This window comes from Leptonychotes weddellii, chromosome 6 (genome assembly GCF_054177405.1).
Source record: "Leptonychotes weddellii isolate Sample4059 chromosome 6, ASM5417740v2, whole genome shotgun sequence".
NCBI lineage: Eukaryota > Metazoa > Chordata > Mammalia > Carnivora > Phocidae > Leptonychotes > Leptonychotes weddellii.
Genome location: NC_138374.1, coordinates 20,431,595 through 20,445,240, shown reverse-complemented (window position 1 = coordinate 20,445,240; position 13,646 = coordinate 20,431,595). Strand labels below are relative to the sequence as shown.

The 13,646-nt window shown below is 42.3% G+C and overlaps 1 protein-coding gene across 1 annotated transcript in view; it reads right to left on the bottom strand.

Annotated features, from left to right (window-relative positions):
• Positions 1-13,646, bottom strand: part of SORCS1 (sortilin related VPS10 domain containing receptor 1) — a 107,988-nt gene that overhangs the window by 80,537 nt on the left and 13,805 nt on the right. The window contains exons 4-6 of the mRNA XM_081823576.1: positions 9,810-9,956; positions 1,676-1,778; positions 1,336-1,412 (exon numbers count right to left, since the gene is read on the bottom strand). Coding sequence (XP_081679702.1) covers positions 1,336-1,412; positions 1,676-1,778; positions 9,810-9,956 — 327 coding nt within the window. The remainder of the gene's footprint in view (positions 1-1,335; positions 1,413-1,675; positions 1,779-9,809; positions 9,957-13,646) is intronic.

Below are 13,646 nucleotides of genomic sequence, written 5' to 3'. Positions count from 1 at the left end.
GTCTAAAGTAGTTCTGATCAAAATGGAATCAACTTGGGTACATGTGTCCTTTAGGTTTTTCTCCAAATGTGGAGAAATCAACTTAAAGTCCAGGGAGGATGGGCCACAAACAATTTCTGTGTCCTCTCCATACGAGATGTGTGTTTTCTCATAATTGCATTGTTGGTATTGCCTTGTCTGTGGCTACACTACAGACATAATTATTTTCTCCCTTGTTTACCTATTATACCTAAGAGGTATCCCAGGACTACGGATGTGAGAGCTCTCTGCTTGGTTTGGGGTGCTGGAAGAAACAAAATGGGATCCTGGCTCTTGAACTGTTCTCCAGAAGCAGTTTAATAGTCCATGTTCCTACATACCTACCTCCAAGATCAATATCCCTGGGGTTTCTTAAGCAAATTTCTTTCCACCTCGCTCTTCTCAAACCATGTGAATCACATGGAGGGCCTACGAAGGGTCTGAAGCTAGGAAATGGTAACTGGACCATAACATGGACATCTCTGTCTAAAATTTAAAGCAGAGTGTTCTCATTTCTGTGTGATTACCTGTGCATTAGATTTCAATTTATGGTGCTTGCTAGTTATTGTATGATAATTAAACGTCAGTAGGTTATTAAAATATATTTATTGAAGTGTAACAACCATGCATTAGGCACATATCTTGTTATGATTGCTAAACCTCATTAAATGTCTGTTTTATAAGCTATGGGTATCTAATTTTCATTCAGAAGAAAGAGAAGAAGCATTTAAGCTAAACACGTTGGCTTAAAGCGATTCCATTTCTACCTTTCCAAACATATGCACCCTGATGGTTATTACTCTGTCTTCTGCATGTGAAATTTAAATATTTCAAAATACCACCTGGGTAACGGCTGTTTCTGTATCACTGCATTCCTCTCTATTCTGACTCCAAGGCAAGGGGAATTTATGGAGGCTGAGTTGCCAACACTGAGTTGTGTTGGGTATATAATCTACCCTTCAGGCTCTGTGTTCCCTATACAATAACCTCTTTGGGATCCTGGTTTTCTTTGTGGGAAAAAAAAATTCAGTCCAATTGAATTCAGATCCAATTTGGTTTCATTGTCACTTATAAACTTTCTTACATAGAGGCTCTGAAAAAAGGGTCATTTTTATTGAATGGCAAAAAAATCACATTGCATAAGTATTTGCTAAACTCAAAGACTTATTTAAGACTCTCATAAAACAAAAAGGAAAATAAACACACTGACGAGCTTTAGGATTTACATATAGCCAAATGAGTTCCCAGAATTTAACCAAGCTGAACAATGTTTATGTCATTTAAACCGCAGCAACGAGACCCAGGATGCCTTCTTACCTGCCTCCAGGTGTTCCCTGCATCTGAAGAGACAAACATGCTGATGTCGCTGTCTGATAATTCAGAACCTATATTACCTAGAGAGAGCATGTCACCATTAGTGAAAGGAGCTGTTTACAAAAGCTAACAATGGGCTCTACTGGCAATCTATGCTGCCCGAGATGGACCGAGACTGTCAACACTGTATGAGAGCAGGGCTTTTCAGCATAGTTGTTCAGGGTCAATGGTTCAGGTGACTTGCAAAATATTTTTGCCTGCTCATTAAATTCCCAGCACAGATATCTAACTTCTTAAAATAAATACAATTTGCAACAGCAAGCCCACCAGGCAAGCTTCTTACCTGAAGCCACTATGATGCTGGGAGCTGTGTCTCGGCTGGCAATGATCCCTGATGTGTAGGGATTCTCAGAGACCTTAAGGTGAAGGTGTAGTGAGCAATAGGGCTGAGAAGAAGAGAAATGAGGGTCATAAAAGCATATAATCTAAATGGTCATTTTAAGTCCAGATTCAGAGCATCCATGCATTCTTCCACCCATCCCATCCAGCCATTCATTCACGCACTCATCTTCTATTCCACAGATATCTGGTGTCCACTAAGTATAAGACAGATACCAAATTGGGGAAAGAGGGAGCATCTTCATTTTAGGTCTGATCTACTGCCTTGATTGCCATTTGGCCATTCAACAAATATGTTAGTACTCTATCTGTAAAGCACTAGGTGTAGCTTATGAAAGACTTATATTGACTAAAATACGGTCTCTGCCATTATGGGGTAATTTTAAAAAAAATTAAGATCTTTCTATTGATTACCGTAAAGAGAGACTAGTATAACAGCCATAAGATCAGTAAAGATGAAACATGAAGTTCTAGAGGCTGACACAACTATGTCCAACTTTGGATCAAGGAAGGCTTCAAGGAGAAAATGGTGCCTGAGGCAAAGATGGGTAAGGTATGAACTGCAGGTGAGATGTTCAGGAAGATAACGAACATTTCAGGCCTGAGTGATATCAGTAACAAAGAAAAGAAGCAGAAGAGTTGAGCCAGGTAAGACAGAGGAGGAAAAATTGGATATAAAGATAGGAAGAAGATTTGCTCCATCTGGGAGGGATCTGAAGAAGTCAGCTGGCACCTCTTGGCCACTGTCCATTGGAGACCTTGGTCTCATCTGTCCAGAAGAAACTGTATGACATGTGAAATTTTCCTAACATCTACGAGGCAATCATCAGAGTACCCATGGCAGGGTATTCTCAGAATCAGTATTATTCAATATAAAAGTCATGCTTGTAGACAAAATGCACTACTACTAATAATTCAAATGGAAATTTAAGGGACTTATTATCTACGTGTAAAAATCTCGATCAAATTCTCAGATTAAGATACCAACAGTTTTCAAATACAGGATAATAAATCTTATACGAATTTCATTTAAAACAGTTCTGGTACTGAGTTGTCAAAAACTACAAGTTTGTGTCTGAACCTACATCTCTTTTCATCTCTCGGAAAGATTATTTTCTAATCTTATCGACTTGAGTTTTTGGAATCACCAATGTATCTCTGTTATTACTTTCATTTTGCTCTGTAAGTCTCAGCCAGCAGATATTCAGAGAGCCACAGAGATACATTGATTAAATTTATATGGGATAGCGTAAACGGCAAACTAAAAATGAAGCGCAGGAATAAAAGCGGCCGAAATACTGGTAAAGTAAAACAGTGGATTGCAACAGGGCCTTTCCTTACTGCCAACGCAGAGTAAACTCTCAAGGGATAATGATCTTTATAAATGAGGGGTTTTGCCTGAAAATTGCATGGAAGGCTTTCAAAAAAGGCATTTTTACTTTACAACGTTTCATAAGAGTAAGGAAGACTGCCCCTATAAAAAGAATCAGTGGGACCCAAATGTTTGGCTTCCTTTTGCCTGAGAGGAAGATGAGAATGGGTAGGGTTGTAGGTTGTGGATGTTCCGGACAGGCCTGTGCTGCACTCAGATGCTAAGACAGGAAAAAGCAGAGATGGCAAACCGTGCCTCCATGAAAGTTTTCCTGACAGCTGCAGCCTATCGGGATCTCTCCTTCTCTGATTTACAATGGTTTATTTGATCATGTGCAATCTCATATTATCTATTTGAGGTATGTACAGTTTTATCTCCCTAAGAGATAAACTCTACAAATAAAGAGAAAACACCAAGTACTACACTTTGAGTCTTCTGTGGAACTTGGCATAGAATCTAAAAGAGATAGTCAATAAATGCTTGAAGTAACAAGCAATGCTTTATATAAGTGAGGACCTGATAGACCTTTGTTGGCTATTTGACTCAGAACAATGCCAGAAGTACGTTGGGCTAATGTATAAACCACATCATCAGATTAATGTTGAGTATCTCCATGGCATTCCAAGAAGTCCAGAACTCCTCGGGGATTAGCCTAGTCACGTGGGCTTCCTGTAGGGCCTTTTGTGTCACCCAACAGAGCAGAACATCCGTGGCTAAGGGATCACCCAGTCTGCCATCCTGAGCCAGATGCTTGCCACATACTTCATCAGCCAACAGTCGCGAAGACTGCGAAGCTCGGTTGCCATCTGACCTGCTCAAGGGTTATTTGAGACAGGGCACTTGCCATTACAAAGGAAAGGGCATTTTCAATCGGCCATCTCGGTACTGCTCTGCGGCTAGGGCTTTCAGAGGCTCGAAATAAATTAATTTGAGAAGGAAAGATACCAGTTCAGGCTGTAGCAGCCACATTAGAAGTGTTCTTTTTGGTGCACTTTTTTTCCACTCTCACATTTGCAGTACTGGATTGCCCCCAGCTGGTATGAGGAGAATATTCCGTGGCTTTTTATCCCCCTTCTTCCATTTTTTTCAAGGAAGTTATATCGTCTACATCAATGCTCAAAGAAAAACAATGTTAAGTGATTCATCTTTACTTTTTGAAGTTAAACTTTTGTACCTGACCAGTTTGGGACATCTGTCAAAGTTAAGTCACCAAAAATTAATAGAGAGGTTTATTAGAATGGCTATCAAGCCACTGCCATTCCTGCAGGTCACCGGACAAGGCTCTCTAATTATGCACATTGTGCCCGGGCAGGGGGCACTTTGTTTACCTCTCCTTTCTCCTTTCCTGCCCTCTCTCCAGCCTTCTCGTCCTCTTTTCTCCCATTACCAACCATGTCGTAAATATGTGAGTATCTTTCCAGAGTTCTCTGCAACTCAGTAGAGTCAAAGTACACTTTGTCCCAAGGGCATCTTCCTATTCCCCTTATCTTTGCACATGAAGAAGATACAGCACTGTACACTGAGACCACCATGACCTAGCAGCTGACTTTACAGTTCGGAAATTGCCCTTTGTGTCTTCACCCATAGTCACAGGGCATGGCATATCATCAACTGGTCAATCCTAGCAGCATCTAGATCTCTCGTCTTTCATCTTTTCAGGATCAGGTTTAGAGTTTGAGGATCTGAGGCAAATTAAGGACGCTATCCCAAGAAAAAATACACAAAGGCAAATGCACACAGAGTTCTGTGTTCAATTTCAGGGAGCTCACAGACTCCTGAAGCCCATCATGGACCTCTAGGTCCCAATGACCTTTCTTTTGCCTTATTCTTTTATTTCTTATTTTAACCAGTGAAATCCTTTGGCCATTGCTAGTGTTCAATAAATGTTGGTTGGATTTAATTGATCCATTAATTAGCTGCTGTCTTCTTAGCACTGTGGATGGCCAATGGAGAATTACTAAATGATAGGAGACATGCTCTCCAACATGAATTAAATCAACTTAAAAATACTGTTAGATATATTTGAGAATCAATCAGCTTCTCATTCCACTTTCTCTTTTCCCCAACCTCTGTACTAACAGCCTTTAGGTCTCGTCTTCATAGTACTCTTATCCCTAGGGCTCCTAATCTGAGTATTACACTGAAAAGCCAAATCGCACCTTTTATAAACAATAAGGCAGCAGCTAAAGTCTTAAATAGTATCCTCCAAATCCACTCCCTGAACACACACACTTGCGCTGTTTATGATCCTGAATTGGAACTAGAAATCCATTAGATTTTTAGTAAAGAGTCAATGGCAAAGAAGAGAGAGGGCTCTGGGCCAAGAGGAGATTCAGCTCCACTCCAATCCAACATAACATGTGGAGTTACAGCCTGTGCAAAGGAATGGAAAGCAGAGTCAAGAATCTCCTGGGGTAGCTGGCCGCTTAGCTCCAACAGAGAACTGTCAACTGAATCCATAAAGAAGCCACGGCTTCTCTCCACAGAACACTATGCTTTCCCTAGGGACCCAAAGCATTTGTCACAAGCTCAGCTCACATCTCACCTCTTGGGAGCCCAATCCTGAGGCTTTGGAGGCAGGTGGACCATGACCTGTAATACCCCATCTAACTGTACAATGCACTCTTCAGAGAAAAAGAAATCCTAGCTGAGCCCTCCGGGCAATCAGTCTAAAAGTCCTAAAAATACAGCCGCAAATTACTCTGGATGTGTTATTTCTATAGAATGCATTTTACCAGGGACATTCCATTTGGGGCTGTAATTCTGAACTTGCTCCACATTTGTAACAGCCCTGCTGGAAAATCTCCTTTCTAATCACTAGGCTGTGCTTTCGGGGACACTGTCACTTTCCAAGTACTCACAATCTAAAAGCACTTTTTATCTCCTCTCTGCCACCAGCTCCCAAGCCTAAAGAAGGTTTTTAACGGTCCGGGTCTCCTGTAGCTCAAAGATTTTCTTTCCTATTTTGTGCCTTTGGCAGATTTTTATAAGTGATTTTGGTCCCTGCCCTCCACTCCCTTTGCCATTTCACTTCCTCAGCCTGTTTTCTAAAACTCAGACTGAAACTACATCAAACAAGGTTAATGAGGGAGGCAGGCCAAAAGACTCCTGGGTGCCACACATCCAGAGCCCATTAATTCATCTTTGCTGGATCTTAATGAGCCTACTGATTTTGTTAACTGTAGGGTCAGCCTGAGCCTCTGAGCTTCACAGATGGCTATTATGACAGATCCCTCAGTGTGGCTGTCAGTGGCAAGGGAAAGTTTCCACTCAAGTCTGAATGTGAAACTCCAACACCACCTGTCAATGGAGCATCGACTTCAGACAAACGATACCCATAACAACAACACATGCTGAACACCTCCCACGTGGTTATCCTTGAGCTGATTCTCTGGAGTGGCCAGAGAGACAGCCACAGTTCCTATACTCATGCTGCTCACATTTTAGCAGAGGGAGGTAGAAAAGACAGTCAACAAACACATGTGCTGATTTCAGAGAACGAGAAGGGTCATGGGTAAAAAAGAGTTGGGCCAAGCACCACCTTTGAGAAAGCGTAAGAAAGCCTCTGAGATTAAGGTAATCAAGCAAGAATCTGAAAGCCAAGAAAAAGCCAGACTCGGGAAACGAGATTTTAAGAGAGAGAATGGTGAATACAGGGCCTAAGACATAAAGAAGCATGGTGACCTCAAGGTATGGAAAGAGGTGCTGTCCTCTCCCAGGGTAGCCCACGTGAGGAAGGGCGGGGGGATAGAAGCTGGACAGCAAGTTGGGGAAGCAGACAGGAGCCGGACCCTATGAGACCTCACAGGCCATGGTGAAGTACTGGAACTTTATTCTACCTGAGTTAGAAAGTTATTCGAAACTTCAAGTAAAGGAGGGATAAGATCTGAATTTTTAAAGGTCAAGTCGATCTCATTCAATACATAAAATGTGAGAAAAGATAAATCTTTTTACACATAAAAATACATTTAACACATACAATTTGAGAAAAGATAAATCTAATCTATAGTGAAGAAAAGCAGATTTGTGATCGTCTAGGGCCGGGGGGAGTGGAAAATGACTGCGAAGGGCACAAAGTAATTTTTGAGGGTGATGAAAATGTTCTATCTTTACTGTGGTAATGGTCACATAGGTATCTACACTTGTCAAGATTTGTCAAACTATACTCTTAAAACGGGTACTTTTTTATGTATGTTTTACTCAGTAAAGTTAGATTACAAAAGAAAAGATCTCATTGGTTGCTGTGTGGAGAAGAGATTGCCAGGTAGAGACAGGAGGACCACTTGGGAGCCCATCACTGTAGGGCAGGTGAGAAATGATGGTGGCTTGGATTAGGACAGTCCCAGTGGAGATGGGTAAGCAAGCTGATACTGCATTTATATTTTGGAGGCATGGCAGTAAGCCTTCCTAAGTGTGTGGGTGGCTCAGTCGGTTAAGTGTCTGCCTTCAGTTTGGGTCATGATCTCAGAGTCCTGGGATCAAGCCCCAAGTCCAGGTCCCTGCTCAGCAGGGAGTCTGCTTCTCCATCTCCCTCTGCCCTTCCCCCCACTCATGCTCTCTCTATCTCAAATAAATAAATAAAATCTTTTTTTTTTATTTTTTTTTATTTTTAAAGATTTTTATTTATTTATTTATTTGAGACAGAGAGAATGAGAGACAGAGAGCATGAGAGGGAGGAGGGTCAGAGGGAGAAGCAGACTCCCTGCTGAGCAGGGAGCCCGATGCGGGACTCGATCCCGGGACTCCAGGATCATGACCTGAGCCGAAGGCAGTCGCTTAACCAACTGAGCCACCCAGGCGCCCTAAATAAATAAAATCTTAAAAAAAATAAAAAAAGTTCCTAAAACTGGGCTGGAGGTGGAGTGTGAAGCACTTCACTAAGTGCTCTGTGTGTCAGAGGCATTTGTCACAAGCCATTTATGATGCCTGAGTGATCACAGGCAAGCCTCTTCAGGTGCTTTGGTTAATTCTGTCTCATGGGCATTTAATCTCCAAAGTGCATGGTGGGAAGGAGGACTACACTGAGGCACTGGTGCATCCCATGCTTCTCTGGCTAAGTACCATGATGCCGCAACTTGGAAGAGTAGAACTAGGAAGGTGGCTCTGTTTTTTAAAATGCTACTGAACAGTGCCTTGTACAGAGTAGGTATTCAATAAATGTTACATTTCCTTACTCTGTCACTGGCTTTGTGCACTTATGATAACAACTGGCTTTTCCCCCCCTGTAAGTTGCCAGTAATAAGGGTAGAAGCTGAGTGAGAGGCTGAATTTTAGACTGCTTTGCTGATGCACAGTGACAACCATGATATCCTTTGCAACTAATTAGGTCAAGCCACAGCTGCTGGCATCTTCTTGGGTGGGAGGGTGACCCGCCCACAGCGGTATGAGATGAACCTGCAAAAGGACTGTTCAGACTTGATGGGACAAAGCAAGCTGAGTGTGGATAACATCAAGGTCAGAATTGTATGAAGACCACAACACTGATGCGTGTGTGTGTGTGTGTGTGTGTGTGTGTGTGTGTGTAGACACACAACCAAACCCTTCATACTAAAATGAAGAAGACTCCCCTGTTTATATACTGATCTCTCCTTTTTATAAACTATTTCAGAGAAATTAGCACTTAAGTATACTTTGTTTTGCAATTATTAATCTCTTCCTCCCTTCCTCTGCATCAGTCAGTATCTATTCATGTGTCAAGCATGGGCCAGCACCAGAGCTACGATGAGGAGTGAGATGTGACCCTCTAATCTTGCATTTATTAATCTAGTCTCTTTCAAGTAGACTGTAAACTCTACAGTCAACAAACACATTTTAAGAGAAATAATGGTGAATACAGGGCCTAAGACATAACACCTAAGATATAACACCTAAGACACCTTCGTATAATCAAATACATAGATAAATTCATGCTCACCTATCTACTCAGTGTCCAAATGTTAGACACTGAGAAGAACACCATGCTTCAAAGGAGGGGACAGTAAACCTTTTTTAAAGGGCCAGATAATAAATGCTGTAGGCTTTATAGACCATACAGTTCCTGCTGTGACTACTCAGTTCTGCCATGTAGAGCAAAAGCAGCCACAGTGGGTCTATAACTAAACATGACTGTGTTCTAGTAGAACTTTATTCAGAAAAACAACTGGCGGGCCATATTGGCCCCACAGGCCATATAGTTTACCAACCCCAGCTTCACGGAATGAGACATAGATGAACAGAACATATTACAAAGAGTACAAAAGAGGGTTTAGATCAGTGCTTCTTACCCTTGTTTGAGGCATAAACTCTTCTGAAAATGTGACTAAACACCTTTGCTGGAAAACACATCTACAAAATTCTCCTTTCAGTTCATCAGTTCTGTAGCTGAATTTATGCATCCTTGGATATGTAACAAGCCATTCATGGGAAAGTAAAGGTGTATATCCCCACCATATAAGGAAACTATCACATTCTCCCTGAAACTACAATTTGAGGTTCTCAACAGAACTTGGTCACAACCCAGAATCCTTGACGTGAGCAAGGAACCCACTCATGCCCTCTTACCTCTCTGGCCCAGCATATAAGGCAGCATAGTGCCTTCACGCCCAGCCCTGTCCCCTTTTGCTCACCAACTGAACAACGAGCCCTGGAACCCACTTCATATGCCTGTTTAATATCCACTTCCAGCCCTCCGCTGTGCGGAACATTCTTCTCCAATGTGAAAACTCACCAGTAAGCAGTGCACAGGGTCCCCCCTTAGATCCGTGTCCGGCGCCTGCAGCAAACGCCAGTCTCGGCCTTTGTTATACGTGATGAAAGTCTTCACTTGGTTGTCAATCTTCTTGTTAGCCAAGAACATTCCCTTTATCCCTGCTACCTGGGAAAAATTGACATGGCTGAAAAATACATCAATTTGAGATAGGATATATTTGTTTACTTAAAAAAATGCAGACTGTCAAATTCAGCTTAAGCACTTGTCTTGGAGAAAAGAGAGGGTGAGGATGGGGGAAGGGGGTAATGCTTAAGTATAATGACTCCCTGGACTATGGGACAGAAAAGCAATATATCCATGCCCCTTATGGTATGGCGGTTATATTCTAAGTTTGATGGAAGCTTCTTATTTCCTCTAAGGTAGGTTAGTGGTAGCTTGCCATCGCCTAGAGTTACAATCTGGTGCTTTCAGTTCTGCTGCTTGGTAAATGATACATACATAGGGCTACTTTAATTTTATGTTAGGTATAGCGCCCATGCTCTTAAATACTCGATCTCATTTAATCTTTGTAGCAATCCTCTTGGCTAAGTATAACCTATTCTTTTTCACGTATGAGGAAACCGAGGCTCATCCGGGTAAAGTGACTTCTCCAAGGTCATGCCACCTAAGGTACACAGAGAGTAAGTGGCAGACCTGGAATTTTAACCCAGAGCTGATGGCTTCACAGGCCATGCTCTTAACAACTATCTAAGTCACTGAGCTATCTACAGCCTGGGGCAATTGAAAACAAGGTCAGTTTAAAGCTCATGATCCAATTGCTATTGTTTCCCCCCCCCTTTTTTTTTTCCTATAAAAAGATGGCTCTATTAAGCCACTGGAACATACTGAACAAAAGAGAACAGCGTTTCAACATAAAGAAGCAGTGGTTTCCCTAAGCTGTGAAATCATTCCCTCCTCCGTTCCTATAACACCTTGTTCCCACTATAACCAGTCCGCATTAATTACTTGGCTCTGACAATATGATTGCCTTCTCTCTTCCATACTTGAGGAAAGAGGTCAACTGGGTAAGTTGATGAAGCTGTGAAATAACAAATCATGACTTGTGTACCGTATTTTTCAAGCGTCTTCGGGTGTATTAAATGCATTCATACCCATTTTACCCTACTTGGAATTATGACAACCCAGGAAGACTGAGGGCCAGTGAGAGAAGGATCTGAATGTGTGCAACAGGGCAGGCCATCCCTTTTAACGCCCACGGTAACCGTGAGATAGAGTTACCGGCAGCCACATTTTGAAGATAAGGAAACAAGCTTAGAATGAGTGGTTTTGTGGAGCACAGATGGTGGTAGTAAGTGGACAAGCTAACAAGTATATTTGAACCCACTTATCTCAGGCCCTTTACAGGAGAATATGAACATTTTTAAGCAGAAGAGTGAAAAAAGAGCATGAGTCCGTGCCATCCACCCAGCACTATGCCCAGTGATTTATATACCAAACCTCCGATATTCACTACAAACCTGCCTCATAGCTACGGCCCAGATTCTATGGATGAAGAAACTGATGCGTAGACAAAATTTAATTGCTTATGATAACGGACAGTTGGGGCTCACATTCAAATCTGTCCAACTTCCAATGTTCTTTTAACAAATACAGCTCTGAATTTCTCAACTCAAAGAGGTCGGGTTTCGATCAACAGAGTATGTACATTTTACCTTGGCTTTTGACACAGTCAAACCTCATTAGTTTGTACCTGCTGATGTGGCATATGGGATAATTTAGAGTTGGGCCAACTTTGTATTCCTTTGGAACAACATGTTTGTTAAGCAAATAAATGGCATAAACAAGTAGCTGGGAGGAATACTTTGAACTACTTAGGAGAACAAGCCTCATTTTGGGCAATCAACAGCAAGCAGTTTCTTATGCATTGTTGATCCTCGACAAATGTGGGAGACATAAATTCCAGGGGCACTGTACCTCCCAAAGATGGTATGTTAATTATGAATAGTATTTAGTTATTCACTATCCCAGCTCCATAAGGACTGCTCACCAGGGAACCCCATATTGGTTCTGCATATGTTCCAGAGGCTGTTACATATTTAAATATGACTAAACTGCCAGTTCTTTAAAAACGAAATTTCATGAATCAGAATTTTCACAAGTCATGCTCGTTTTCTCTCCACAGCATACTCGTCCATGAGAAACAATGCTGTCTTAACCATTCAACACTCTAGGTTACGGTAAGCACAGAAAGAATGAAATTATTACCTATTCCAGTAGTTTCCTTGCCCATTTTCCTTCCTGCCTCTCCCTCTTTTGGCAAGAGTGTCAGAGCAGGGTTATATGTGTTTAGGAGCTGGGTTCATTTGATTTGCAGAAGCGGTGACTTCATTGGCCCCCAACTGCTTGGCATTATCAAATGCCACTTGAGTGGAAAGCTGCGCTTTGAAATTCATCTTTGGCAGCCTGGCCTTCGGGTTTATCTTGGGGAATAAAAACTTGCCAAAGCAGAGGCAATGGGTGACAATAGGGGACAAAGCTGGAGTGGGTCTGCTTATTTTCCTCTTGTGGCCAAGGCACTGTATCTGTGAAAATCCCATGTGTGGTGTCTTTTTATTTTTCTTGCTTTTTTGGTCTGCTCTGCAGAGATGGTCACCCTGGCTCTTTAGTTTCTTGGGCCATCCACTCCTCCTTTTGCTCTGAGCCTGAGAAGCCCATCTTTCTGGGTGTCTTGGTGCCCCTCTAGGCATAAAGCACGTTCCTCAAGGGCTCCTGTGTGAGGTCTCATCTTCTATTTCTTGGAACCTCTCGCCTCTTATTTTGGATATCACTTTGGAAATCAAGGGAGCAGTGTCAGTGCCCAGCATATGGAATGTGTGTGTACTGGTGGGTACATGTACGTGCATATGTATGTATAAGGTCTGGGGTTCCACTGAGGATGGGGGGATAGGTTTATGTTGCCAGACAACCTCAGTATTCATAGTATGTGCATATTTGTGTGGAACAGGGTAGGGCTGAGGGATGGCGCAGGATGGGCAAAAGTAATATTCCCGACGAAGACATGCCTTCATGTGAACACGGACAGTTTCTGAGAATGATATTCCTGTGGCAATGACACTCACATCAGGGAGTCTGTCTTCCTTTGGGGAAAGACCTGTTACCTTTTTTACCTTTCTGAATTCTGCTCAAAAATGCTGAGTGAGTTGAGAAGCCACTTATCTTTCTTTGCCTCTCATATGGGGAGTGTGATACCAGAAGTCTCAAAGGTATTTAGTTATTATTTCTTATTCTCTAATCTCATAGGAGCCAAAACACCATTCTGATTAGACTTTAAATATGAAGCGTTACAGCTTAAACCTCAAGCCACCACAAAGCACATCCGCACACTTAGTGGGCCCCTGGGAGCCAGCTTCACATTGCTGGCCTCCCTTCTCCTATTTCACTCCCCGGGTTCATACAGGCTGTCTCCCACTCCCTTGGATAACATGCTGATATGTCTCCACCCACCCACTTCCTTTGTTTTTTATATGCATCTCTACAGAGCGCTCTTGTACCTCAATCTTTCTTTCACGTGCTCCACCGGAGGCTAAGCTGGGAAGACCCCCGAACGAGAGTTTCTGCTTGTTTCTGACTCTACTGCTTAACTGGGAGATGACCCCTCCCAACCTCTCTGTCTCAGACTGCAACTACAAAGCCGAGGTGTCAAAATTAGAAGAGAATAAAAATTATGAATCAACAAGCATGGCAAGAAAGAGAACGTATCCGTGACCATAATTTCTTTGGGCTTTGGACATAGGATATTTTTCTGTTCTAAAGAGAGGATTGCAGCCAGGAGAAACACAAACTCAGAGGGAGAAA